The sequence below is a fragment of the Choloepus didactylus genome, chromosome 6 (genome assembly GCF_015220235.1).
Source record: "Choloepus didactylus isolate mChoDid1 chromosome 6, mChoDid1.pri, whole genome shotgun sequence".
Taxonomy (NCBI): Eukaryota; Metazoa; Chordata; class Mammalia; order Pilosa; family Megalonychidae; genus Choloepus; species Choloepus didactylus.
The window spans coordinates 85,844,976-85,872,276 of NC_051312.1; the positions used below are offsets into that span (position 1 = coordinate 85,844,976).

The window sequence follows — 27,301 nt, forward strand, 5'->3', positions numbered from 1 at the left end:
CGATAAACCCCAAATCTTATTGACTTGAATAAAAGTTTCCTTCTCACTTGTGCTCCCTGCATGTTGTGGGTTAGCTGGGAGTTTTGTTCCTCATAGTCACTCAGAAATCCAGGATGATGAAGCAGCTATGATCTTGAACACTGCACAATGGCCAAACAGCAGGAAATTTCCTCCTGGAGGCAGAAGACAAATACAGGTAATCACAATACTGCAATGGTTATCTGCTCACCGAGCTTGTGTTTGTCCCCTGGGTACTTAAATAATCTCTCCAACATATAACAAAGACTCAGATGTCTATGAGCCATAAATCTGCCTCCCACCCATGGAATTTCATAGTTCCCATACCCAGGAACACAGACACCTGTGAGCTGATACCCTAGTCCACTGTCTGGAGCTTTCATCATCTCTCAGTCATAAAACTTCTTTGGCACCACAACCATCTCCCAAGTCCCTAAATGGTAAGGCAGATGTCAAACAACCACTCCAGATTCCTATCTTGTAGGGACTTGTCACCATGGTGACCCCCACAAGGATACCTAATTCTCTAGGGACTCAAAACCCCCCTCAAATTTTTCATCTCAGATAACAAGATGTCCTAATCAGGATAAAGTTCCTTTAAATTGCCCGAACTGATCTTTAGAGGCTGGGCTGTCAATCAGATTAATATTTCAGTCATTCTAAGATATACATTTTTTCACATTTTAACCACTAAAATAGGAATGCATCTTATAATCAATGTGATAAAAAGGCACTGCGAAAAAAAAAAAAAGGCATTGTGCTGATTTAATTGGCAGCTTTTTTTTTTGTCTTTCTTTCTCGTACATTAAATAATGGTGACTCAGATTTGATGAAATATGGTGCTACCAATTGGTGGAAACTTCAAATATAAAAAACAAAGTTCTATTTAAAACAGGCACAAAAATTGCTTAATTATATTCTCAGAAATGCTGGAGTGAGATATTGACATTTATCAGATTTGAGACAATTTTTCTTACTCTATGACTCTCAAGAAATCCCTTGACTTCTGTACCTCAACTTCCACCTCTGTCCTCCTAGCTACTCATAAATTAACCTAATAGTTATCATTTAAGCCCATTCAGTATGTATCAGGCTTTTCCATGTGTAATTCTCAACAATTTTCTGATGAGGAAACTAAACCTCATCAAGAGTCAATGTTTGTTTGGCAACGTCATGAAAGGGATGGAGCTATCACCGGGACCTGTTGGCCTTACCCTAAAGCCTGGGTTCTTCTCCACCAGACCTTATCTCCACCAAACTAGCCTCATCCTAAGAACGACTTGAAGTATCTTAAAAATGCTGATTTCCCCTTGGAGAACGAGTGATTCTCTAGGTTTTGATGAATGTTGAATGAGTGGATCCTAGAAGGCATGAATTAGCAAAGAGATGAATGAAAACAGGAACGAATACACTGACAGACTAAAGCAGCCTTGAAGAAGGCGGAGTCTGGAAGAGAAGATCAAGAGTTTAGGGAAGGAAGAACGGAAGAAGAGCTGAGTGGGGAAACTACACTCTGTGCTCTCCAGGACTCTTATAGTCTGTCCTGTGCTGAGGACAGAGACCACGGGGGACAGCCCTGGAGCCTGGAGTTGCAGCCAGCCTGGAAGATCAACCCAGACACAGCTGAGCGTGCTCACAGCAGCAAGGGAGATTCAGGCAAGATGCCTTAGGCGGGAAGGGTGACAAGGACAATGGGGAGAAATGGCAGGTTTGTGCATAGGGGATGGGCATATTTTTCTTTAGAAAGATCACTCTAACTCCTGTGGGGAAGGTGATCTGAAGGAAAAGGAATCGGAGGAGGGAAGACCTGAGCCCAAACATACAGCCATGGGGAAGTAACTTCCAGAAAGATTTTTGGAGGGATCCTTGCCAGGGCTTGGTGACCAACTGCATGTGGGGGTGGTGGAGAGAAACGGTTTCCTTTATCAACTCTTGGGTACTAGTTGAGAGGACCCAAAGGAACAGATGCTAATGGTAGGAATGGGGGTGAGGGATGGTAATGAACAGAGAAGGGAGCCATCACTTTTCTCTGGCTGTCTCCCATGACTCCAAGTGTTTGCCTGGTTGGCTGCTCCACCATGGGGAACTTTTATGCCATCCCTCAGGCCCAAGGGTCTCTGCATTTGTTTTTTGGAGGATAGGATAGGGAGCTGGTGCATTAGCCCAGGGAAGCTGAGGAAGTCAGAGTCAGGATGGGGTAAGAAGGGGGAATGGATTTCAGAAAATAGGGAAGGAAAAAAATTGAGGAAACAAAATTAAATACTATCACTTTTCCTATTTCTGTATCATTTAATCAAATGGCATCCTGTGTATTACATCCCTTGATCCTTATAACAGTCTGGAGAATTCAGCAGAGCTAAGTCACTATCTTTCCCTGGGCTAACAGGATTTCTAAACTGACCTGGGAACCCAGGTGATCCAGGATCTAATCACAGGGTCTTTCCTGGGCAAAGGATGAGGACACTGCGTGCCCCTGGCCCTCTCCAGGGGAGCAGAGATGGACCTAAACTACTTAATTACTTTTCATAGATACGATCCAGAGGGAAAGTGAGGGCAAAAGGCAGCTCCTCCCACTTGGGACATGTCTCCGCCAACTAACCTCAATTTATCTTTTGAGGGGATGGGGGTCCACAGTTTTCCAGCCTTTTCTACCTCAGCCTCAAGGAGCCCCAGGGAGCCTCAGAACCGCGACACTGAAGGGACAGGAGCTGGGTAGATTGAGGCAGGAAGTGAAGTGGGGCACCCTGCATGGGGCTCTTTTCCCTCAGGCCTTGTTCTCCCTAACCACAGTGCCCCCTGCAGGCACAAAAGACATGACCGGGAAACTGACTCTGCTTGGGCTGCTTCTGGCTTGGGCAGTCGCCACGTGCAGTGCCCGGGACAGGACAGACCTGCTCAACATCTGCTTGGATGCCAAGCACCACAAGACAAAGCCTGGCCCTGAGGACAAGCTGCATAACCAGGTGTGACTGGAGTGTGGCTCTGGGTCGAGGAGGGCGCACATCCTGACAGGGAAGAGGAAGTTGGGTTGGTTGGGGAAGGGTCAAAGGGTCAGACACCCCCACACCCTGAGTTATTGCTGTGGGAGAAGATAAAGGTGGGGCGGGGGAGAGGCTGAAGTGATCCTAGTGCTCCCCTCAAAAACAACACCATGTCATCAATAACGTGGTTATCTGTGGGTGCCACTAGATACCATGTGTTTTCTGTACGTGATTTCATAGTCCCAGTGGCCCTTTGATGTAAATACGGTTCTCCTCCACCTGACCCAAATGAGGAAACTGAGGCCCAGAGAAGCACATGGGCACACAGAGGAATTGGACATGACCAGCCCTTGTAGTGGGCTAGGGGTAGGACTGGGGAAACCTCCTCTAGGTATTTAGATTGAGAAACTGTAGGGGCAGATGACTCTTCCTACGTTCACTACGTCCCAGGCCCATAGAGTGCCAAGGCTAGAGAAGGAGAAGGTCCCTTACGACTGTGTTACAGGGTATAGTGCTTGTACATTCATAAATCCTATAGAAATTTATGCCTATGGATTGCAATCCTATTACATTCAGTGTCTCCTTTTATGACAAATATTTTTTATACTATCTTTACTATTTGGGAATGAAATTCAAAGCTAATATAACCTATTTGCACATGCAATTTTAAAATATCAACATAATGCTCTCTCTGTAACACAAAGGAGAAGCAAACAAAGTAATTTATAATAAAATAATGTATATTTCAATATGTAAATTCTCTGGTATGACTATATTAGAAGACATGAATAGCACATGCTTCCTTTTATTCACAAGATCACTATGAATGGAGTGAAGATTCTTACAGGTGTGTTCTGACAACTCAAACACTGTAAGATACTATAAGCAGTATGGCCATTGATGACATAATTTTCTGAAATAGTGAAAAACTACAGTGAAACAAAACATATAGTATAGCCTTTGTAGTCCTGGAAATCCCGTCTATGTTAAAAACTTGCTAAAATATGGTATATCTATATAGAAGATGGAGTTAGGTTCTAGATTTAGGAAGTCATACATAGGTTCTTCATTTATATTTTCAGCGAATATTTCTGAGGCCCTTCTGTGTGTCTAACACTGGCCTAGCCCCTGAGGACACAGATCTTAATACTTGCCTGGAAGAATAAATTTATTCAACATTCATTACTACATAGTTCACTCCTTTTTCTCCTTTAAGTCTTTGCCTAAATGTCATCTTTCAGTAAGGCTTTTCCCAATCACCTTATTTAAAATGTCAACAATCCCCCGAACTACCCATTCCCTGCTTTCATTTTCTCCGTATCATTTATCATATCTTGACATACCATGTATTTCTCTTTTAGTTTTTTATTGTTTCTTTCCCCTGACTGGAATGTATTTCTCTCTATTTCATTCTCTGCTATCTTCCCAGCATCTAGAACATTGCCTGGCAAACAGTAGGTGTTCAATAATTTTTTTAAATGAATAAATATAATAACTTTTTAGAAGTAAGTGCTATATAAATGATAGCTATTTTCCCCCAAGACAGGGCTCTCCCTGGGCTCCCATAGCCCCCTGACCACATGGTTGTAACTGTCTCTCCCGAGATGGGGTTCCTGGAGGCCCTCACAGTGAGCACTCCTAGGGAACTCACTGGGGATTGGGAGCAAGAACCAAATGGGGAGAGGCTGGAGGTGGCAGACAGTTGTGGCAGGGGAAAGTTATTCCTGTATCCACTCTCCTTCCCCAAGTGCATACCTTGGAGGAAAAAGGCCTGTTGCTCTGTCAACACCAGCCAGGAGCTGCACAAGGACACCTCTGCCCTGTATAACTTCAACTGGGAACACTGTGGCAAGATGGAGCCTGCCTGCAAGCGCCACTTCATTCAGGACAACTGTCTCTATGAGTGCTCCCCCAACCTTGGGCCCTGGATCCAGCAGGTACTGGTATCTCCCTCACCCAACCCCAGCAGGCTGCCTTCAAGGCTGTGGCTGCCACCATCCCTGGCTGAGAGGAGCCCTTCCTTTCCTCCTTCCACGCAGGTGAACCAGAGCTGGCGCAAAGAGCGGATCCTGAATGTACCTCTGTGCAAAGAGGACTGTCAGGACTGGTGGGAGGACTGCCGTACCTCCTACACCTGCAAAAGCAACTGGCACAAGGGCTGGGACTGGACCTCAGGTGAGGGCCTGGGGAGAGAGAGGAGATGGAAGTGGGTTTGGAAAAGGAAGCTTGAGGATTCAGGATTGGATGAGGATTTCTGGGGGCAGCCAGAAATGGGGAGCTTTGGGCCTAGGGGATAAATGTCTGTGTCCATCATTTTCTCTCCCCACAGGAAGTAACAAGTGTCCAGCCGGGGCTGCCTGCCGTACATTTGAGTCCTACTTCCCCACGCCTGCCACCCTGTGTGAGGGTATCTGGAGTCACTCCTACAAGGTCAGCAACTATAGCCGAGGGAGCGGCCGCTGCATCCAGATGTGGTTCGATCCAGCCCAGGGCAACCCCAACGAGGAGGTGGCCAAATTCTATGCCGCAAACATAAAGCCTGTATTAGGGAGTGCTGGGGCCGTGCCCCATGGGACCTGGCCACTCCTGTTCAGCCTGGCACTGATGCTGTTACTCCGGCTTTTTGCCTGAGTCCAGACCTGCCCAGCTCTCCCCTTTGCCTGCCCCCAGCAGGGGTGAACAGGCCGGGCTCAGCTCAGTTCTCACCAATGAGGGAGCCCAACTCATGCCTGTGTCCATTACTCACCCCACCCCTCCAATGCCCAGGTCCTGCTCCATGGTGGGAATTGGGGTTTCTCTGACAGCCAGTTCCAATAAATAGATTGAGACATCCATGTGTCCGACGAATTATTTTGGTTGTGAGTTCATGGTGGGTGGGGGACAAATTCCATAGCTTTTTGGATTCCTTCAGATTAGAGCAACTAGATCTGGGTGTGAATCCGGACTCTGCCACTTACTAGGTGAAAATGAAACGGTCACTCCACTGTTCCAACCCTTAGTTTCTTCTGAGTGTAAGAGGAAAAGGAGCTGCTGCCTAGAAAGCATGGGAGCCCAGTGCCTGCACATTACTAGTACTCAAGGATTCTGTTACCCTTGTAGTCCCAAGACTTATTTCCATTGGTCCCAAAATATCTCCCTTCTCCTTCTCCCCAACCCTAGTCTGCCTGGCCCTGTGCTCAGCCTGCAATGGGAGAGCCAGGAACGGGAGTCCAGGGAAGGATCTGGGGGTGAAAAAATTCACACTGCCCAATTATGATGTGGATTGAAAGGGCAGAGCTGGGGCTTGGGGCCTTCAGAAAGGAGAGAGCCGACTGGGGAGGAAATACTCAAGAGCCTGGAACTGGCCCAGCCCTGCTGCGCCCTTCCCAGAGGGCTGGGAAGGCTTAGGGGCTTCCCAGGGGCAGGAGCCAGGCCTTTGCCCCTTCCTGGGATTGGTAGATATACCTGTCCGGGAGGGTTGCGGTCTCTTCTTAGCCCCCAGGGGCTGGGCCTGAGTTGGTCTCTGGGCCTTCCATCTCCCTTTTTCCCTCGAGGAAGTCTGTCTCCATACCTTGACCGTGAAGCGCAGGGACCTGCCTGAGAACACCCTCAGGTGGGTGGACGTCTTAGGACAGATGTGCAGGCTCCTAGTCCAGGTCTCCTGCCTCCACACCAGGGTGCCCCTCACGCCGGGCTCCTTCCCTCATATCAGAAAGTGACTGATGAGGGAAGCCGGGTACAGTTTGGAGGATGAATTACTGGGTCCTGGCGCGGTCTGGGGACCATGCTGGGTGTGGGAGAAGGCTTCTTATTTATTATATTTATCTGGTTTGGAAGGTTCCACAAAGCTCCCTCCACGTACCAGGCTTTGTACCAGAGGGGCTAACCCAACGGATATTTGAGTTGGAGAAAGGAGGTCGTTGGAGCTCGTCGGGACTGACCCGCACTCGGTCAACAGGTTTAAACTAGTAAAGGGAAAGTTCTCTCAGAGGTTAAAAGGGACGGCAGACCAGAAGTTGGCGACATCGAGAGCCCGGCTGGATGCCTGCGCCTTTAAGGAGCCAGGGGGCGGGGGGGCGGGGCAGGAAGCGGACTCCCCAGAGACGCCGCCACGGGCTAGGTCTTTTTTTGGGAAAGGGTGGGCCAGACCCTCCTATACGCCCCGCCCCCTCCCCGGCGGCCGCCTCTTCCCCCAGCCCACCGCCAGAGGGGGCCGTGTAGGGCCGGGTAGGGCCGGGGGCGTCGGAGCGTGCAGAGCGCTGGGTGCAACCAGCTCGGCGTCCGGCCCACAGAAGAGCAAGTTTATTGACTTGGAGGGAGTAGCTACGGCGGGGGTGGGTGCTAATAATACCCGTTCGTTCCGCAGCCGCGCTTTACAGTTTACACAGCTGTCACCTTCGTTACTCCTTAATTAATAATAAAAATAGCCGCCGTTGGGGAGCGCCTGCTGGGTGCCAGGCCCTGTGCCGAGAGCTTTACAAGCACAGTCCCACTGAGTCTGCGCTCCTAACAGTATCCCCATTTTACAGAGCGGGAAGCCGAGTCTCGGAGAGGTGCGGTGACTTGCCCGAAGTCACTGCGCGGGTCAGTAGCTCCGGAACCGAGACGGGGGCACGGCTGAGGCGGCGCGCGAGTCCTCCCCACTGTCTCCGCCGGGAGCCGCGGGGGCGGAGCGGCGGGCGGGGCGGAAGGCGGGGGCTGGGGGGCGGCGGCGGCGGCGGATGGCCATCTTAAGTGGCCGCGGAGAGTCCAGGGCCGCTTCCCCGGGGAAGGGGGCACTGGAGAAGCCCGGAGGTGGGGGTCTGCGCGAGGTGACTGAGGCTGTGAGAGGTCGGGGATTTGGGGGAACTTTTTTCTAGTTGGGTGAAGAGGGGGCTCCTTGTCTCGGACCACTGAACCCCCCAAGGCCGGGCCTGCGAGTGTGGGGGAGTGGTGCCAGGGGACTTGGCCGAGAGGGGATTAGGGCCCTACTCGAGCCGGGAAGGGCTGCCGGGGATGGGGAGTGGGGGGTTCGGGGGCACAGGCCCTTGTCTGGGGGAATCGGATCCTTGTGGAGGGTTACCGCCGCGGGATTTGTTAGGGGCCAGACCCAGTGGTGTTCAGGGTTCGGGTCTAAGAGGTGGCCGGACTTCATGAGAGTTGAGGGTCCGGCCCCCTCGGATGATGGGGAGACGGATGAAGGGAGGCTCATTCTTCGCAGATTTTGGAAACCCGATTCTGCGGTGCTGTAGGGGAAACGGATGGAAAGGATTTGGGGTAGAATCAGACCTTTATGGGACTTGGGAGTCATATTATTACGGGCATGGAAGGGAGGCTGAATTCTCGGGGGAGAGGTGAGGGGGGACGGGGCCCCGAAGAGACTGGGTACGGGATGGGGAGACTCGGACTTCGATAGGGGATTTCGGGACTGGCTTTCTGCGGGGTGCTGGTGGGGAGGGGGCAGGATCACTGTGGGGTTTGGGAGATCGGTTACCGCTGCGGCTGTGGGGGTTCCGGGTCCTTGCAAGAATGTGGGGTCCAGGAGCCCTGCGGGGAAGAGGCTGGGGCAGGGGTGTCTGGGCCGTGGGCCGAGGAGAGGGGGAGGGAGGCAGCCGCCCGGCGCTGCGCTCCGCTCCCGCCCCTCCCCCGCCGCCTCCGAACAAACTTTTCTTTCTCTTCAAGTTGAGGCCGGCGCTGCTGGCGGCGGCGGCTGCGCGGTGAACTAGGCGGCCTTCGCGGTGGGGCACGGAGCCCCGATCCCCGGCCCGGTCGCGCTCGCGGATCCTCAGCCCCGGGATCCGACTCTGGCCCCGGCCCCAGCCCAGAGCAGCCAGGGACGGATGGCGCGGGACGGCCGGCGCCCGCAGCGCTGAGCCCTGCGCGGGCCATGGCCGCGGCGTGCGGGGCGCCGGGCCCGGGGGGCGCCGGGTCCGGGGGCGCGCTGGGCAGCCCGGCCCCCGCCTGGTACCACCGCGACCTGAGCCGCGCCGCCGCCGAGGAACTGCTGGCTCGGGCGGGCCGCGATGGCAGCTTCCTGGTCCGCGACAGCGAGAGTGTGGCGGGGGCCTTCGCGCTCTGCGTCCTGTGAGTGGGGCGGGGGCTCCCGGCAGTCTGGGCAGGGGAGGGGGCTGGAGTGCGATCTGGGGTTCCGGGAGTGTGTGGAGAGGGCGGGCTCCGGGTGACTGGGGCGGTGGGATGCCAGCGCCCCCCAGAGTAGGGGCTTTGGCATTATCCTGGAGCTGAGGAAGGATGCAGGGCACTTCCTGCTGTGTATCTGGGGTCACTTTCTGGGGCCTGGAAGACAGAGTGTGTGGGGTCCTGTGGCCCAAAGTGGCTGTGGTGGGAAAAAATGCAGGCAGTCCCCCGTAGACTCTCTCAGGCACCCTCCAGCTCCAAGGTGCCAGAGGAGAAAGTATGTGTATTCCAAGATTGTGTTCAGTTCCCTTTATATGGGGATTGAGTGTCGGAGTGGCAGGCAGTAGAGGGAGTTGGGGACAGAGGGACTGATAGGATGTGTGAGGATCCCCAGCAGCTTTGTTAGGATCCTTTCTGTGCCCCGAGGACTGAGGTTGGGACATCCTGGCTGTGCATAGCTGGGACTTGGGGGTTGGTGTTGAGAGGAAGGTTGGGGAAGAGGTGGAGCATGTGAGGCTGCACTGGCTATGTCATTATTTCATGGATCCATGAGTAGGTGTGTACCCCTGGCTTAGTGCTTGAGCCCTGCAGTATGGAGCTGGTCTAGCCCTGAGCTTTGGGTGCGAGGTGTGGGGCTGAACTTGGCAGCTCTCAAGATGGGCCTGGTCCTGTGGCTATACCCCTTAGCTGTGTGTGGTAGTGGTGTTGGAGTTTGCACTTTCAGTTTTGGAGTATTCTCTCAGATCTGCTCCCTCACCCCCCATTACCAGCCCCCCACAAACACTCAATCTGACACTGAGTGGGCTCCTGTGGGCCTCTGGAATGGGAGGTAGATGGTGGGAAGCTATAGGGGCTGCTTTGTTTAGATCGAATTATGCTCCTTAGCCCTGTGAACTCCCCTCCCCATGCCCCTGACCCCCTCTCGCCTGCTTCCCCCTCTGTTACATTTGGCAATGTCTAGAGACAGTTTTGATTGTTATTACTGGGATGGTGCTACTGACGTCGTAGAAGCCAGAGATGGTGCAAACATCCTACAATGCATAGGGCAGTCCTCCACAACAAAGAATTACCCAGCTCACAATGTCACTAGTGCCAAGGTTGAGAAACCCTGACCTGGGCAGTTCACCTGAAGAGGAAGGAACCCTACACATCTCAGCTCATCCCTCAAGCCTGAGGCCCAGTATTGGGACTGAAGAGGGTCAGCCTAGGCAGATGCATGTCCTAGGAGTCCTGCCTCCCAGCCTCCTCTGAGGTGTACCCCCTAATTAGGGAGGGGAGGGAGGCAGGTGCTACGTCAGCTGCTGAGGGGAGAGGGACAGCTGGGGCCTGTGTTTGGGTGAGGGACATTATTGTCCTGGGAGGGGGGAATCCCGGCTCCATTGCCAGGGGAGGAGGTGGGTGGGGTGAGAGGCTGCTCTCTGCCTCTCAGGAGCCTGGGGGTGGAAATCAGAAATGAGGAATTTCTTGTATTTCCCAAACAAATAGGTACTTGCTGATCTGTATACGTACCCTCATGTTCACAGATAACATTCAAAACATAGCCCTGCCTGGATAGGCACAGGCCCTGGCTTCTGCCCTGGCTTTAAATCCCAGCTCTGCCTTTTGCTGGCTCGGTGACCTTGTGCAAATCATTTTTCCTCTTTGAGCCTCAGTTTCCTCATCTAGGGAATAAGAATGATAATATCTGGCTCAAAATATGAGGATTAAGTGAGGTGACCTTTGTAGGTTGCTTAGTACCCTACCTACATAGAGATACAATTCAGTTAATAAGATGCTGTTATTGTTATAGACACAGACTGAAGTCTGCAAACCAACACACTCAGCCACGCAGATACCACACCGCTTGTGCTGGGTCCAGCCTTGAGAGCCCTGGGGCTTGGGGGGGAGGGTGGGAGTTATGTGAGGGGAGAGATCAGCCCTGTGACCCTCTCTGGTACCAATGTTCCCTCCCACCCAACACACACAGGCTGGGTGACTCCCTTGGGCAAGGCTACCCTGAGGTGTGGTGGAGGCAGAGAGAACCCTCCGCCTCCCAGAGTATACGCCTGAGGAAGGCCTAGCTCAGCTGTCACCTGCTCAGCTGTTGCTGCCATCTGTCAGCACCCCCTTGTCCCTTATCAGCTTGGAGCTCCTAGAGGCTTGGGTCTCCCATAAGGGGACCCCCTTGGGTCATCCCAGTTTCCTGGTATCTGGGGGAGGAGGGTAGAGAAGGTCCTCAGGTGATGCCCCCATATTCACTAGCCAGACTCCCACAGACACACCCAACTCCAGCAGAGCCAGGCACCAGCATAAACACACAGCAGGCGTGCATGTGTTTGCACATTGCCTGTGTGCGCAGACAAGGGCAACCAGACTTCTGAGGACTCTTACTCTGGCGGGGGGGCCCAGGCGGTTACCACAGCCCAGAGGGGCTGTTTAGACAGCTGTGAAGGCCACAAAAGAACTGCCTGTTGCTTCCCAGGCCCTGTGGTGGGTGTGGAGTCTGTGCAGGTCTGAGGGTGGTGATGGGGGAGGGAGGTGGAAATAGACTGGCCCCATCATTAACCTTGTGCAGCCTGGGCAGGCACTCTTAGGGAAACCATGCTAAGGGGCTGAACCTGGTGGCAGGAGGGGGTGCCTTGGGGGCTGGTTTTGACAGAGTCTGACCCCACCTTCCCATCAGATATCAGAAGCATGTGCATACTTACCGCATTCTGCCTGATGGAGAAGACTTTCTGGCCGTGCAGGTAGGAGCTCTGACTCCTGGCCCCTCACCCCTAACCCTGATTCCAGCTTGGGGCTTGGGACCCTCTGGCTGACCCCTCTTCCCACCCTGGTGGCCCACAGACCTCGCAGGGCGTGCCTGTGCGCCGCTTCCAGACGCTGGGTGAGCTCATCGGCCTGTATGCCCAGCCCAACCAAGGCCTCGTGTGTGCCCTGCTGCTGCCTGTGGAGCGGGAGCGGGAGCTGGACCCCCCAGATGACCGTGACGCCTCAGGTACTGCCCAGGGCAGTCCCCTTTCCCTGCCCCAGACACTGCGGTGCCTCGGGTGCCACCTGCTTTTTCTCATCTGCTTTCTCACCTCCCCCCTTCCCTAAAGCCCCCTGCCTCCCTAACCATGGTGCCAGGGCGCCTGGCTCCTTTTCCCATGGAAGTCTCCGGCAGCTGTGACTTAACCCCCCTGTCCCACTGACCCTGTCCACAGATGGGGAGGATGAGAAGCCCCCACTGCCCCCACGCTCTGGCTCCACCAGCATTTCTGCTCCCATGGGGCCCAGCAGCCCCCCGCCAGTCCCCGAGAGCCCTGCAACTCCAGCTGCTGAGAGGTGAGACCCCTACCCCTCCAATGAACAGGAAGTCCCTTTCTCATCTGGGAACTGTGTCCCCACCAAGGGTGGGGAGACCTTCTAAGTCCTTGCACCCCTAGGGACCCCCAAACCCATCTCAGCCCCAGAGGCAAGACGCCCTGATCTGTCCCATCCATTTGCCACCAGTGCTGTCTCCTGCTAGAGATGGAGTGGGGATGCTGGGGCAGGGCCAGGCAGGGCCCCCACTGACTTCTTATCCCCTCCCCAAAGTGCCCCCAATGGGCTGAGCACTGTCTCGCACGAGTACCTGAAGGGTAGCTATGGGCTGGACCTGGAGGCCGTGCGGGGTGGAGCCAGCAACCTGCCTCACCTCACCCGCACCCTCACCACCTCATGCCGGAGGCTGCACAGGTACCTGGGACATCCAAACCCATGCACTGAACCCTGACCTCTGATGTGTTCTCACCCATTCCCTTGCTGCACAAGTGCCCTGACCTTTGACCTCTGACCCTGAACTAGCCATTGCCTCTCGACTTTTCCTCACCTGTACCCTTGTTTTCTTCTGGTGGTGGCTGAGGCTACGCTCTCAACCCCCATCCCCTGTACTTAAGCTGGGGTGGAGGGGTGGTTCTGACCTGATGTCTCCCCTAGTGAGGTAGACAAGGTCCTGTCAGGCCTGGAGATCCTGTCCAAGGTGTTTGACCAGCAGAGCTCACCTATGGTGACCCGCCTTTTGCAGCAGCAGGTGAGATTGTGGGAAGACCCCAGGGGGACAGATTCATGCTCTGGGGCTGAACTTCTCTGGGGGAGAGGTACTGCTTGGTAACCTCATGTACAAGCCTCATTCTTCTGCCCTTAGAGCGCACCGCAGACTGGGGAGCAGGAACTAGAGAGCCTGGTGATGAAGTTGTCGGTGCTAAAGGACTTCCTGTCTGGTATCCAGAAGAAGGTGGCCTGAATCCTGACCTCTGTCCCCTGACTCCTCCATTTCCTGTCTCCTCACAATGGCCTAACGCTGATGTCAATCCTGACCCTCCAGTTTAGCAATGACCCCCAGTATCAACCATGCCCCTTCCTTCCCCAGCCTTTAGCATGCACCTGACCTAGTCCTGCCCCTGCTCTCTCCAGGCCCTGAAGGCCCTGCAGGACATGAGCTCCACAGCACCCCCAGCTCCACAGCAGCCATCCACACGTAAGGCCAAGACCATCCCTGTGCAGGCCTTCGAGGTACATGGCAGGGCATGTCAGTTGGGGCCTCATGGGGCAAAGGGTGGTTGCAGGTGAAGAGGTGCTGCCTGCCCCAAGGTCTTTTCAGCAGCCTCCCTACTTCCTGCCCCTGGGCTGCAGGTGAAGCTGGATGTGACCCTGGGTGACCTGACCAAAATTGGGAAGTCACAGAAGTTCACGCTGAGCGTGGATGTGGAGGGTGGGCGGCTGGTGCTGCTGCGGAGGCAGCGGGACTCGCAGGAGGACTGGACAACCTTCACGCACGACCGCAGTGAGCTGGGGCCAGACCTGGGGAGGGTGGGTGGGGTGGGGACCCCTGCTCCAGGGGTGTGGGCCTGTGTGACCCATCCTCTATCTCCTAGTCCGTCAGCTCATTAAGTCCCAGCGTGTCCAGAACAAACTGGGTGTTGTGTTTGAGAAGGAGAAGGACCGGACCCAGCGCAAGGACTTCATCTTTGTCAGTGCCAGAGTGAGTGGCAGGTGGGACCAGACCATTGGGAACTGCAGGGATCCCGAGATGGGCGTTTTGGAAAGCATAGTAGGTGGGTCTGGCAGGGTAGAGAGAGTCAGTACTGAGTGGGTGGCCTGAGGGTGGATTTAAATATTCATTCAATGGACGTTTATTGAGCACCTATTGTGTGCCTGAGTTGAGTAGTGGGTATGCAGTGGTGAACCAGACAGGCATGCCTCTCTCAAGGTACTTGCTATCTAGCAGGGTATCCCTGTGGGAGGTGGGGGTTCCTGGCTGTCCCACCTGCCCCTGACTGGCTGCTGTCCTTCTAGAAGCGGGAGGCCTTCTGCCAGCTGCTACAGCTCATGAAGAATAAGCACTCCAAGCAGGATGAGCCCGACATGATCTCTGTTTTCATAGGCACCTGGAACATGGGTCAGCCTGGGCTGGGGGCTGGGGTGGGAGAGAGGGACAGTCCCAGGACAGGGGCCTGACTCTACCCCTGCCCGTCCCTTCCTCCTCCAGGAAGTGTGCCACCTCCGAAAAACGTGACATCTTGGTTCACATCGAAGGGTCTTGGGAAGGCCCTTGATGAGGTCACAGTGACCATACCGCATGACATCTATGTCTTTGGGACCCAGGAGAACTCGGTGGGCGACCGCGAGTGGCTGGACCTACTGCGCGGGGGCCTTAAGGAACTCACAGATCTGGATTACCGCCCGGTGAGGGAGACATGGAGGGCATCTTGTCCATTCCCTGTCCTCACATACCACCCTAGACTATCCTTCGTGGGCAACCCTGGGCAACCAAAGCTCGGCTGGCTCCCCCTCTGTTCCCTAAGCACATCCCTGAGTCCTCCGTGCTGTAGAGAGGTCTGTGTCTCTCTGGTCCCTTAGGGAAAAAGGTAGCAGGCATTCCTATTCTGTGACTGAGGACAGTCTATACTAGAGGCCTGGGGGAATGGGGCGGTGGCCCCAGGCCAGGACAGGCTTGGTGACCCCACACCTTCTATCCAGATTGCCATGCAGTCCCTGTGGAACATCAAGGTGGCTGTGCTGGTCAAGCCTGAGCACGAGAACCGCATCAGTCACGTCAGTACCTCCAGCGTGAAGACTGGCATCGCCAACACCCTGGGTGAGCAGGGCAGGCTGGGCCCCTCCTGCCCACACCTCCTGCTGCCTCTTGGCCCAAGGTCTTCTCCCTTTGGGTGGTCTCAGCTTCCCCATGTATAGGGTACTTTCAACTTTGTACTGCATATTTATATTCTAAATTTATTCCAGCCCCACCATGAAGGCAGGGCCAGGATTTTACCTCCATCTCATAGATGATAAAACTCAGGCCTAGAGTGGTTGAGTGACCTGTCCAAGGTCACACAGCAAGTAAGTGGTGGAGTCAGGCCTAGTGCCCAGGCTTCTTGATTTGCAGCACAGTGCTTCCTCACTGCTCAGGTCTGCAGGTCCTTCCAGCCTCACCCTTGGGATCTGCTCACACATACAGAGAGACTCAGGCCCTCCAGACAGACCCTTTGTGCCTTGTGTGGACCAACAGGGAGGGTGTGGGTGTGTGTTCAGGGGCCCTCCTGCTTTATGGCCTCTTGAGGGGTTGGAAGGGTCCTCCTACTGCTGCTTCAGGGGAGAGCTAGGGACCCTGCCAGGGTGACCTGGGCCCTTCTCTCTTGCCCTGGCAGGGAACAAGGGAGCTGTGGGTGTCTCCTTCATGTTCAATGGTACCTCGTTTGGGTTTGTGAACTGCCACCTCACTTCAGGAAATGAGAAGACTGCTCGGTGAGGGGCACCTTTCCCATAGCTCTTCATCCCCTCCCCTGCTCTTCTGAGACCTTATCTTTCTCCCACACCCCAGTGTGTGACTCTCCCGCATGCCAGTCCCAGGTGCCACCTTCTCCCTTATTCCAAACTCAAGACCCCTCTGACCTTGTCCCTGGCTCCTCCCTCTGGCCTCAAGGACCCCAATCCCTACCCCATCCCCAAACCCAGAGAGGGAACTTTACTCCTATCCCCGACTCCTGACCCTGGGGACCCCACCACTGTAGGCGAAACCAGAACTACCTGGACATCCTGCGGCTGCTCTCGCTGGGCGACCGGCAGCTCAGTGCCTTCGACATCTCTCTGCGTTTCACTCACCTTTTTTGGTTCGGGGACCTAAACTACCGCCTGGACATGGATATCCAGGTGTGAGCAGGGCCTGGCGGGTGGCCAGTGGGGAGGCTGGGCTGGCTGTGTCTTGGGAGGAGAAATGGCCAGACTCTGTGTCCCCCACCCCAGGAGATCCTGAACTATATCAGCAGGAAGGAGTTTGAGCCCTTGCTCAGGGTGGACCAGCTCAACTTGGAGCGGGAGAAGCACAAGGTCTTCCTTCGATTCAGTGAGTGTGGGGCCCAGCAGGTGGTCCCTGAGGGAAGGGGGCTGTGGAATCCCTGGACCTTCGGGGCCCTGACCCCCACCTTTCTCTAGGTGAGGAGGAGATCTCCTTCCCACCTACCTACCGTTATGAGCGGGGTTCCCGGGACACGTATGCCTGGCACAAGCAGAAGCCAACTGGGGTGAGCGAGCGGCGTGGGGAGGGCCTTGGGAGACCCCAGGACTACAGTGAATTAGTGTGTGTGGGGTCACAGGTCTGAGCTTCTGCAGCCACCACTCCAGCTCCTTTGGCCCATCAGGGTCTTAGGAGTGACCCGGGGTGTTGTGAGGGTCTGAGAAGGAGGTGGGCGCAGGGGCCCAGTGGAGGGGGAGCGTGGAGCTTCACCAACTCTGAGCAGCACCCAACTGTCAGCTCTGACCATCCTGCCATCCCCTGCCCCAGGTCCGGACCAATGTGCCCTCATGGTGTGACCGGATTCTGTGGAAATCCTACCCTGAGACCCACATCATCTGCAATTCCTATGGTCAGAGCCTCCCGGATGGGGTGAGGGGACATCCTGGGCAGTCACTGTCCCAGTCATGCTCGAGCTCTTCCCGCTGAGTCCCTATTCCTGTCCCCTCTCAGGTTGCACCGATGACATAGTCACCAGTGACCACTCCCCTGTGTTTGGAACATTTGAAGTTGGAGTAACCTCTCAGTTCATCTCCAAGAAAGGTGACTATTCTGGACGTACTTGTGGGCGTAGCATACGTTCTGAATGGACACAGGTGGTGGCCTGGGAAAGTGCATAGGTCTGAGTATATGTAAGGAAGTGTCTATGTGTGATGCACATGTGCAGGAGTGTCTGTGAATGTGTGAGGGTGTCTGTGTGGGGTGCATATCCATGAGCGTGTGTGGATGTGTGTGAGTGTAAACATGTATATGTATGTCTGTATCTGCCTGGGCCTCACATGTGCCCATGAGTATAGCTGGTGGATTTGGGGCAATCCCTGCAGGCATTCTGGTCCCCAGACCCCTCTTAGATGGGTGTCATATCCTTAGGTAGTCCATTTGCTCTGTCCAGGGTCTGGGCTTTCAGGTGTCTCTGTTGGTGGCCTGGGGTTGGGAAGGCCCCTCCTGGCCTTCCCTCTCACTCTGCCAAGGCTCAGCTTCTCTGCCCCACTCTGCCTGTGACCCTCTCATGCCCACTTGGCTGTTCTCCTGTCTGTCCCACAGGACTCTCGAAGACTTCAGACCAGGCCTACATTGAGTTTGAGAGCATCGAGGCCATTGTGAAGACTGCCAGCCGCACCAAGTTCTTCATTGAATTCTACTCCACCTGCCTGGAGGGTCAGAGGCAGGACCCAGGGCTGGGTGTGGGCTAAGGGGGATGGGAGGCCAGAGGGTACCAGAGCAGTCAGCCCCCTACTTAGAGGGGAGGAAAGAGGGGAAGGTGGTGTTCAGTTGGATGTTCCCCCTCTCCACCCAGAGTACAAGAAGAGCTTTGAGAACGATGCCCAGAGCAGTGATAACATCAACTTCCTCAAGGTGCAGTGGTCCTCACGCCAGCTGCCCACGGTGAGGCTGCAGGCAGAGCCGAGGCTTGTGGGAGCTGGCACAGAGAGGGGCATGGGAACAGAGCAGGGTGTGGACACACAGGGACGCAGGCACTGGGGGGGTGAGCACAGAGAGGGGCACAGCAGAGCACATGAGGGAGCCCCCATCAGAAGGAGGGCAGTCTTGCAGAACCCGTGTGTGTGGGGGGGGGGGGTTGGGCATGAGTGAGAATGAGTACATTTGGGGAGTGAAGGACCAAGTTATAGTTCCTTCCTTCATTCAGTAAAAACCACTTGGGCCTTTGCTAAACGTCAGGTCCTGTGTTGGACACTGAAGATGCAGAAAATTAATTAGTTATCATGTTGTTGAGTGCTATGAAAGGCCCATGCAGGGCTGAGTCTTCTATACTAAGCCTTTGGGATCTTTCCTTAAGAGTTAAGCGTGAATGAGCATGGAAGAAGCTGAGGGAGACGTGAGTGGAGTCAGGGGTCACGTGGGAGCAGGAGTTGCTGGGGTTCGTTCCTCACTGGGCCTCTCTGCTCCCCAGCTAAAGCCCATTCTGGCTGACATCGAGTACCTGCAGGATCAGCACCTCCTGCTTACAGTCAAGTCCATGGACGGCTATGAATCCTACGGTAAGGGTTGCGAGGTACTGAGAGGTATGGGAAGCTGGGCAGGGGTCTAGAAAAATTTGGCAACTTGCTGGTCTGTCTCACCTGCCCTCAGGGGAGTGCGTGGTTGCACTCAAGTCCATGATTGGCAGCACAGCCCAGCAGTTCTTGACCTTCCTGTCCCACCGGGGCGAGGAGACAGGCAACATCCGTGGCTCCATGAAGGTGCGGGTGCCCACGGAGCGCCTGGGCACCCGTGAACGCCTCTATGGTGGGAGTTCTGTTGGAGGGGTGTGGGGCATAAGATGGAGTGGTGTGGAGGTGGGATCTAGGAGGGGAGGACCTGGGGGGCATGATGGAATACCTCGGACACTTGAAAGTTCTGTAGCCAGAGCTGGGAGTGGACCTGCCCTGGGGAGTAGCTGGGAGGGGCTGGCAGGCCCGGCAGGTGTCTGGGATCCAGGATCCCAGGTTCCCTCTGAGCCTCCCTTTCTCCCCCTCCCAGAGTGGATCAGCATTGATAAGGACGAGGCAGGAGCAAAGAGCAAAGCTCCCTCCGTGTCACGGGGCAGCCAGGAGCCCAGGTGAGCTGGGGCTCTGGTAGTGGTGGAGTGTGTGAGATGGTGCCTGGGGTTTTTGGTCAGCCCCCACTTCATCTCCCCTGCCCTATGCATCCCTGGCAGGTCGGGGAGCCGCAAGCCAGCCCCCGCAGAGGCCCCCTGCCCTCTGTCCAAGTTATTCGAAGAACCGGAGAAACCGCCACCAACGGGGAGGCCCCCAGCTCCACCCCGAGCAGCTCCCCGGGAGGAGCCCCTGACCTCCAGGTGAGAGGAGCTACCTGTCCTCCCCCGACTTTAGCCATCGCTGTTTGCTTTCAGGACCAGCCGGGGGTCATCTGCCCTTTGGGTGTTGTGCTACCCCATGACCAGAGGTACATGCTGGCCAGCTAGGCCTCCCTTGGTTGTGGTTCCGAGTCAAAGAACTCAGTCGGCCTTTCCTCTCTGTTCTGCCTTAAAAAATAGAATCAGCACTTGCTTTTAAAACAGCTCCCTCCATGTAAACAGACTTCACTGGAGCCTCCTGTTTAGAGAAAGCACATGGTAAGCGCGGGATTTCCCAGGGCGTTTTCTATGGAACACTTTCTGATAAGATGCCCCACTAAAACCGGTTTGTGGTCCGATGAGTTTGGGAAATGCTTCTTACTAGATTCTTTTCTTAGATATTCACAGTGCACATTAGTATTAGCAGAAGCTCAGAGCATGTTGACAGGAAGGAAACCTTTTTTCCAACTCTGTTTAATATAGCTTCCCAACCTTCACGGGCCAGGAAACTTTTTCCCCCTACATAATAACTATTAATATCTTGTGAACTAGTGTTCCATGGCTCATACTTTGGGGAAGTGAGGCTTGCTACCTAACTATATACAGCTTTTGCTTGAACTTAACTAAAACTCCCAGATATAATTTGGTGCCTTTTCACTCATCTTCAGCTGTTGTCAGTCACCTTGGCTTTACTTATTCCTTGGCTTTGTTCAACTGAGGAAGAGTCCTCGGCTGGTAGAGCCCAGATGCCTCCAACTGGTATGCCTCTGGTCTACCAGTCCAGCCCATCATTCTCATTGAAGGCCTTGATTGCCCTGCTCTCTGGCGCTGCTTGTTTTTGAGCTCAGGTGTCACTGTTACAAAGTCATAAAAGATCTGAGAATCTTAGTGAGTGAGGCAAAGGAGTTTAGGGATGATTCATTCAACACCCCCCATCCCACCTCTAGATTTTGGAGACGAAGAAACCAAGGGTGAGAAAGGGAAAGTGGACTTGCTCAAAGTCAGCCAGAGGTCTGGGGCCAGGGGCCCATCTCCTGACTCAGTCCAGTTCTGCTCCCACTGTGCCCTTTGCCCTCAGCTTGGGTTTATGGGTCCTGACCCAGTTACCCTGCTTCCCAACGCAGGTCCAAGCCAGAGGGGGCTCCAGAGCTGGAAGGGGTTGTGGCCCCTCCACCCAAGAACAGCTTCAACAACCCTGCCTACTACGTCCTTGAGGGGGTCCCGCATCAGCTGCTGCCCCCGGAGCCACCCTCACCTGCCAGGGCCCCAGTCCCACCTGCTGCCAAGAACAAAGTGGCCATCACAGTGCCTGCCCCTCAGCTTGGGTGCCACCGGCCCCCTCGTGTGGGAGAGGGCAGCTCATCAGATGAGGAGTCCGGGGGCACACTGCCCCCTCCAGACTTTCCACCCCCACCGCTGCCGGACTCGGCCATCTTCCTGCCCCCTAGCCTGGATCCTTTGCCAGGCCCAGTGGTCTGGGGCCGCAGTGGGGGTGAGGCCCGGGGTCCACCACCTCCCAAGGCCCACCCAAGGCCCCCACTGCCCCCAGGCCCCTCACCTGGCAGCACTTTCCTGGGGGAGGTAGCCAGTGGGGATGACCGCTCCTGTTCCGTGCTGCAAATGGCTAAGACACTGAGTGAAGTGGACTACGCCCCTGCTGGGCCTGGCCGCTCGGCGCTCCTCCCAAGTCCCCTGGAGTTGCAGCCGTCCCGGGGACTGCCCTTGGACTATGGCCGGCCCCTCAGCTTCCCTCCACCCCGCATCCGGGAGAGCATCCAGGAGGACTTGGCAGAGGAGGTGTGTGGATCAGGGGTGGCTGTCTGTGTGCATGTGTGCGCATGGTCTGTGGTATCTCTCCCTCCACCAGGCAGCACTCACTGGTGCCCTTTCTGCCCTGAACTGGGCACTGCGGAGTCGGGGACACATGTATCAGCCCCAGTCCTTGTCTTCCCCCAGGGCACACTATAGCGTGTGCTGTCTGCAGGTACCCCTGTGTGTCTGTGTATGTGGGCACCGGCAGTGCTCCCCTGACATGCCCTATTCCCTCAGGCTCCATGCCCGCAGGGCGGGCGGGCCGGCGGGCTGGGCGAAGCGGGCATGGGTGCCTGGCTGCGGGCCATCGGCTTGGAGCGCTATGAGGAAGGCCTGCTGCACAATGGCTGGGACGACCTGGAGTTTCTCAGGTGGGGGTGGAGCTGGAAGCGGATGGGGTGGGACTGGCTCTGGGGGCGGGGCTACAGGCACTTGAGGATCCTCTCGCCCACATGCAGCCTGTTATCCCCACAGCGACATCACTGAGGAGGATCTGGAGGAAGCTGGGGTGCAGGACCCGGCTCACAAGCGCCTCCTCCTGGATACTCTTCAGCTCAGCAAGTGATGGCAAAGGCCAAGAAGCTGCGGGCTCAGCGCCTCCCGGGCTCCCAGGAAGGCCCAGCCATAGCCCCGGGGTTGAAAAGATAGGAGGGGCGGGGCAGTGCTTTTCTGCCTATTTATTGGGGAGCCACGTTCCCCACTGCCCAGTCAGTTGGAGGGCCCTGATTGGGACATCCAGCCCCCCCACCTTACAGGCCCAGGGCTTGGGAGATCAGTTGTCACGGTTACCAGGAGTCTTGGTTACTTTGGTGCTGTCCTCCCTTTCTGTACCCCTCCTCCCAGCCCCAGGGGTGCCCGTGTGTGAGGGGATAAGTTGGGTACGTCAGGGCCCCCATTTTCACCGCTGTTTCTGTTGCCCTTCGTGGGGCCCGAACCACAAGGGGAGGGGGTCAGCTAGGGCCTCCCCCTAGTCCCCCTGCTCTGGGGGTGTCCGTCCGGATATTATGGACGTTCAGAGATGAAGGAACAGCCTGAGGACTGGGCTGAGGTTTATTTAAACTTTTCCGCGTGGGTCTGGGGAGGGAGGGCACCTTAATCTTATTGGGGTCGGTTGGGGGGTGGGGATAGGCTCTCAGCCATATAATGGCAGTTTGCTTGGTTCTCGCTGGGGCGGGTCTAAACCTCCCTGCGCTGGGCAAGCATGGCAAGCGAGTCCGGGGTGCCTCGCTAGTGGCAACTGGGGACAGGGCTCTTGCAGCGACCCTGTCCCCATCCTGGGCACGCAGAAGGCCGCCCGCATATCTTCAATAAATTAAGTTTTATTTGACTCGAGAAGAATGCACCTCAATAAATTACAGACAAGTTTCTCAAAGGAAATGAAAAAAAAAAATCGGGAAAATGGGAACCCACTCTGTCCCACTGCCTGGGCAGCCTTCCACCCCTCTTGCAGGCTTGCCCTCCGAGCCAGGCCGGCTGGGATGGGAGGGCACACGTGAGGGAGGAAGAGGTCCCGGCAGCTCTCCCAGCGACGTCCCGCCCGTGCCTGGGTGGGGTCAGTGCGGGTTGGCCCGGGCACGGCCCAGCGGGCACTCAGTCCCCAGGGTAAGGACCAGCCAGCTGCAGGGTCGCGGGAGGGAGCTGGGCCGCTCGTCTTTAGGACCTCCACGTTCGGGAACTGTTAGGGACGGGTGTTACTTGATCCCGGTGAGAAGTACCGCCGCACTGCCCCGTGGGGGTGGGTGAGGCGCGGAGTGGCCCGGACTCGGTCCCCACACTAGGGAGGGCACACCCAAGGGCCGGACACGATGGGGGGTGGGGTGGGGACGGATGGTGGTTTCCAGGCCGGCGGCCACGATGGGGAGGGATTCTGTCGGGTCGTGGAGGGGCAGGGGCGGCTCTGGGGGACAGGCCCGCAGCCTCTCAAGTCCGGTGGCTAGAAGAGGTTGGTCTTCAGGGCGGGGCCGGGCTTCCTATGGAAGGAGGACAGAACCCCCGAGAAGGGTCCCGGCCCGGGCTCCGCCGGCTGCCAGGCCTTAAGTAGCTCCGCCGCTCCCGCGCCCGGACCGCCGCCCCCGCCGCCCGCCACGCCGGCCCACAAGGGGCCCTTGAGCGGCTGTGGGCCGGGCCCGGAACCGAGGGCGGCGGGCAGCGGGCTGGGGCTCAGGCGCGGGCTGGCCAGGCCGGGCGCGGGCGGCGGCGGCAGCGACGCGGTGCTGTCAGGCGTGGGGCTGCACGTGGACTCTTTGGAGTCGTCGTCCTCCGACGAGCAGCGCGCTTCGCCCTTCTTCGCGCCCGCCGCACCCGCCACGCCCTTGGCGCTGGCCGCACGCTCCTGTTTGCGGAACTTGGCTCGGCGGTTCTGGAACCAGACCTGCGAGCACAGGGGCCGGTCAGCCTGGCGGAGAGTCGGCGGGCGCACGCATTGGGTCAATCCCCTGCCTCAAGGCGCGGGAGGAACCTCCGTCTGGAAGGTGCCAGGCCTTGGTTGAGGCCGTTCCCAGCTGTTGAGGAGGCCCTCCCCACTCGTCCCATTGCCGCAACGTCTCTCCACTCCCCTCCTCCTGTTGCCCCCTTCTCCCTTAAGATCTTACCCTTGGGATCTGCTTTCCGTTGGGTCCCGCTGCCTCCCAATGTTGACCTCCTGGAAGGGATTCTGTCTCCGTTATTCCCGTCACCCTAAGCCCTTCCTCCCAATCCCCTCTTTTAGGAGGCTCCGGGAGTTCCTGCCTGGAGTATCCCAGGCCGGTGGAGAATGGGATAGGGCCCTAGAGAAAACCATTTTTCTCCGGGCTTCCGGTAAAGGCCTGCGGCTGAACATCTATACTCCGGATTTTTACAGATGGACAACAGGGTCTGCCCGGGCCCTGCTTCCGTCGGCCTTGCGGCCTGCCCCAAACTTAGGCTTCCCAGGCTCAGGGGTTTCATAGTTGCAGAGCGGGTGGGGGTGGGGGACCTGGAGGCACTGGTCGGCTTGCCCCACTCCCGCGCCGGGCTCAGTCCTGAGAACGCCTGGGCCCACCCCTCTACGCTGTCCCGCATGCCCGCCCAACAGGGGATCAAAGGGAAATCAAAGCGGAGGTAGTGTGGGGCGGAAATAGTTCTGATCTCCCGAGGGCCTCAGGTCTGCCAAATCACAGCCAGCTGCGTCCCTCAGGCTGCCTGTCCTCTTCTGCCCAGACGCCCAGGAATGCACCCTGGTCTCGGGCCCTGAGCTCCCCAACCCCAGGCTGCATCTGCCCGAGGCTGGGGTGAGGTCCCTCTGTCCCGCGGTCAGCCAGATCTCCCTCACTAACCTCCCGCGCCCCCCACCCTGCACTTACACTCCAACACACACGCACCTGCACGCGAGCCTCGGTGAGGTCGATCTTGAGCGCCAGCTCCTCACGCGTGTAAATGTCAGGGTAGTGGGTCTCAGCGAAGACGCGCTCCAGCTCCTTGAGCTGCGCGCTGGTGAAAGTGGTGCGAATGCGCCGCTGCTTGCGCTTTTCGTGCAGGCCCGACGGCTCCGGGAAGAATTTATAGGGCACTACGGATGTGTGCGGGGAGGGAAAGAGGGAACGTCGGTGGTGGTCCGCCAGGTCAGGCACTGCCCCCCGTCGCTGGACTAGCCGGTCAGCATCGTCCTCTCAGCCTCCCACTGAAAGGCGTCTTTCCCCTCACTCAACCTATCCATCAAGGTGAAGGAGGATAGGGCATGGGGAGACCTGGGGCCCAAGAGAGGTCTCAAGGGAACCAGACCTATCATCGCCCCCACCCCCTTTCCCCCGTCAGTTCCCCACCAAGGAGCCATTCCACCTTTCCCTCCATGTGTTTCTCTCTTCTGGTTCCTGTCCGCTTGCCCCATTTCAGGTCCTACTCAGTCTACCACAGTCCTGACTGTCCCCTCTCATCAGCATCACAAGTCTCCCTAGTAGCCAGTCCTGGGCCTCAGTCCCTGCCCTGGACTACTTTTAGCCCTGCCATAGGCTCTCTGACATTTGGACCCCTCCACCTTGCCCTCTCTCTCCTTCCCAGATTTTGTTTCCTCAGCCCTATCTCACTCCCACCCCGGTCCCCATTCTCCTTCAGGTGTCCCTCTCTCCCCTTCCTCATCTCTCTCCATCCTCATCTCTCTTCAACCTTCCCTTTCTGGACCACTCTTCCCTTTACATCCATTAAGAAGGGTTCCTATTTCTCCCCACCCACATTCCTCCATATTCTCTTCCCTCTTCTCCCTCCCAGGCCCTTCTCAGTGTCCTTTCTCTCCCCAAGCTGCCTCACCCCTCCCTCTCTTCCCACTCCCCACCCCAGTCTTCACTGCCCCCCACAATAATGATTCTGCTGCTATTTTTCCATCCCTGTCTCCACCCCGTTTATGTCTCCATATTCTCCAGGGAGTACCAATCTCTTTCACCTTTGTCCCATCTCCCTAGGTCCCTATCTCCCCTAAGCCTTGTCTCCAACACCCCATTCTTATCGCCATCTTCCTCATCTCTGCCCCCAATCTTCCTTAGTCCCCATTTCCCATAATTGTTGTTCCCATCACCAGGTTCTTATCTCTACTCACCAACCCTGGGTCCTCATTTCTCCCAGAGTCCCCAATATTCCTATCTCTCCTCCCAACTTTCTGTACCTATCCCCATCTCAGAACCCCTTCTCCCCAGGGTCCCATCTCTTCATTTCTTTCCCATTTCCCCAAACCTGGTCCTCATCTAGTCCAAGGTCCTCAATCTCTCCATCTCTGTGCCAGTATCTGTTCCCACACCTCTGCTTTTCATGTCTCCAAATCCGGGCCCCTATCTCACCCCCTCTGCCGGCCCTAGTCTTCTCTCGAGGTCCAGGAGGAAATGAGATTGGGTGGGGCAGGCTGGGACTCTCTAATCTGCCTAAGTGATGGGGATGGCTGGGGCGCTCCGCTCCATGAGGATGAGGGTTCGATGATGACGGGGACTTGGGTCAAGGGACTTGGGGTCACAGGGACTGCTTGGTTTTGCAGGAAGGACTCTATCTGGGAGAGCCTCCGAGGGGAATGGCGAAATGAAAGTGGCTTAGAGACACAGCCCCCTTTTCTCTGGAGGTCACATACACGATTTCATCAGCAAAGAAGGATTTGGGCCCCGGTGGATGGGGCCAGGTGGGGCTGGAGGGGACTGCCTGGGCTCCAGGAAGGTTCCCATCTGGGCAGCTCAGCTGTCACAGGGGTCCTTGCTGTGGATCTCATATGAAGGGGGCGAAGGTGTTAAGGATGGGGGTCAGACGGGGCTCAGTTGGGAGCCTCTCAAGAGGATAAAGAAGATGGAAAGGTTTGGTGGTTAGTCTTTGCAGGAGGGGAGGGGAGGGCCTGGTGAGGGGCTTAGGGGGATCTATTCCCTTGGCCTGTAGGGCACAGGATAGGGATATGATAGTGACGAAGGTGGAAGGGTAAGAGATCGGGGCTCATTCCTGCCGAGGGGAACCTTGTCCCTACAGGAGGACTGGGGATCCCACAGATTGTGGAGAGCATGGCCAGGACAGGATAGGGGCGGTGGCGGGGGGGACAGTCGCAATCACCTGTCGAATAGGGTAGGGGCTGGGGATTCCTTAGGATTTGTAGAGAGGGTTGGGCCGGGGCTGCGCTCACCTGCCGAGTAGGGCGCGGGTTGGTGGTCCCGTAGGGCGCCAAGCGCGCAGTTGGAGGAGCCGAGCGCGGGGCAGGGGGGCCCGGCAGCGGGAAAGGCGGGCCGCAGGGGGCTGTACTGGAAGCCACCAGGCTGGCTGCAGGCGCCGAAGTCCCCGTAGGCGGACGCCTCCATGGCTGCCACGCACGAGTCGTACGAATTGAGGTAGGAGTAGTCCATCGGCCCGGGGGGCGGGGGCGGGGCCGGGCCGGGTCGGGGTCCCGCGCCGCGTAGGGTTCGGGCTGGGTGTCCGGACGCCAGACGCCGAGTTCTCGAGGTCGGCTCTGAGCGCCTGCAAGTCCGCCCGCCCCGTCGCAGCCGCGCTAGCCCGGGTGCAACGCAAGTGCAGCTCGGCCCAGCCCGCGCGCCTTTTAACGCGCAGGACCCCCGCGGAGGGGGCGGGGCGGGGCGAGCTCCGCGGGGGCGGGGTCTGGGCGATCAAGGCCCC

The 27,301-nt window shown here is 56.7% G+C and overlaps 3 protein-coding genes and 1 long non-coding RNA gene across 7 annotated transcripts in view; 2 read left to right on the forward strand and 2 right to left on the reverse strand.

Annotated features, from left to right (window-relative positions):
• The window catches only part of LOC119537911, a 46,388-nt gene extending 39,579 nt beyond the window's left edge, over positions 1 to 6,809 (reverse strand). The window contains exons 1-2 of the long non-coding RNA XR_005217480.1: positions 6,444 to 6,809; positions 48 to 173 (exon numbers count right to left, since the gene is read on the reverse strand). This is a non-coding gene — a long non-coding RNA (uncharacterized LOC119537911). The remainder of the gene's footprint in view (positions 1 to 47; positions 174 to 6,443) is intronic.
• FOLR2 (folate receptor beta) lies at positions 1,504 to 5,831 on the forward strand. 2 transcript variants are annotated; one of them, XM_037840521.1, is made up of 5 exons: positions 1,504 to 1,674; positions 2,809 to 2,981; positions 4,748 to 4,936; positions 5,039 to 5,174; positions 5,329 to 5,831. In XM_037840521.1, the coding sequence occupies exons 2-5, from the start codon at positions 2,832 to 2,834 to the stop codon at positions 5,628 to 5,630; spliced, it is 777 nt and encodes a 258-aa protein (XP_037696449.1). In that variant the 5' UTR covers positions 1,504 to 1,674; positions 2,809 to 2,831; the 3' UTR covers positions 5,631 to 5,831. The 2 variants fall into 2 exon arrangements, with proteins under 2 accessions (XP_037696449.1, XP_037696448.1); XM_037840520.1 differs by having other exon boundaries at positions 2,821 to 2,981.
• Positions 6,810 to 7,678: 869 nt separating the features above from the next.
• Positions 7,679 to 22,549, forward strand: INPPL1 (inositol polyphosphate phosphatase like 1). Of its 3 annotated transcripts, none has more exons than XM_037840526.1 (29): positions 7,679 to 7,772; positions 8,640 to 9,041; positions 11,755 to 11,818; positions 11,919 to 12,069; positions 12,278 to 12,398; positions 12,651 to 12,791; positions 13,032 to 13,125; positions 13,240 to 13,329; positions 13,509 to 13,607; positions 13,728 to 13,878; positions 13,970 to 14,076; positions 14,391 to 14,493; positions 14,584 to 14,780; positions 15,075 to 15,192; positions 15,746 to 15,842; positions 16,109 to 16,247; positions 16,341 to 16,440; positions 16,530 to 16,618; positions 16,879 to 16,960; positions 17,062 to 17,151; positions 17,653 to 17,766; positions 17,906 to 17,994; positions 18,521 to 18,608; positions 18,700 to 18,855; positions 19,090 to 19,168; positions 19,268 to 19,408; positions 20,530 to 21,202; positions 21,455 to 21,588; positions 21,692 to 22,549. In XM_037840526.1, the coding sequence occupies exons 2-29, from the start codon at positions 8,845 to 8,847 to the stop codon at positions 21,780 to 21,782; spliced, it is 3,795 nt and encodes a 1,264-aa protein (XP_037696454.1). In that variant the 5' UTR covers positions 7,679 to 7,772; positions 8,640 to 8,844; the 3' UTR covers positions 21,783 to 22,549. The 3 variants fall into 3 exon arrangements, with proteins under 3 accessions (XP_037696454.1, XP_037696455.1, XP_037696453.1); XM_037840527.1 differs by having other exon boundaries at positions 7,697 to 7,789; XM_037840525.1 differs by having other exon boundaries at positions 7,707 to 7,808.
• Positions 22,550 to 22,733: 184 nt separating this feature from the next.
• PHOX2A (paired like homeobox 2A) lies at positions 22,734 to 27,033 on the reverse strand. The gene is made up of 3 exons (XM_037840528.1): positions 26,817 to 27,033; positions 24,556 to 24,743; positions 22,734 to 23,588 (listed from the first exon to the last, which is right to left on the reverse strand). The coding sequence occupies exons 1-3, from the start codon at positions 27,031 to 27,033 to the stop codon at positions 23,151 to 23,153; spliced, it is 843 nt and encodes a 280-aa protein (XP_037696456.1). The 3' UTR covers positions 22,734 to 23,150.
• Between the last annotated feature and the right edge of the window lie 268 nt (positions 27,034 to 27,301).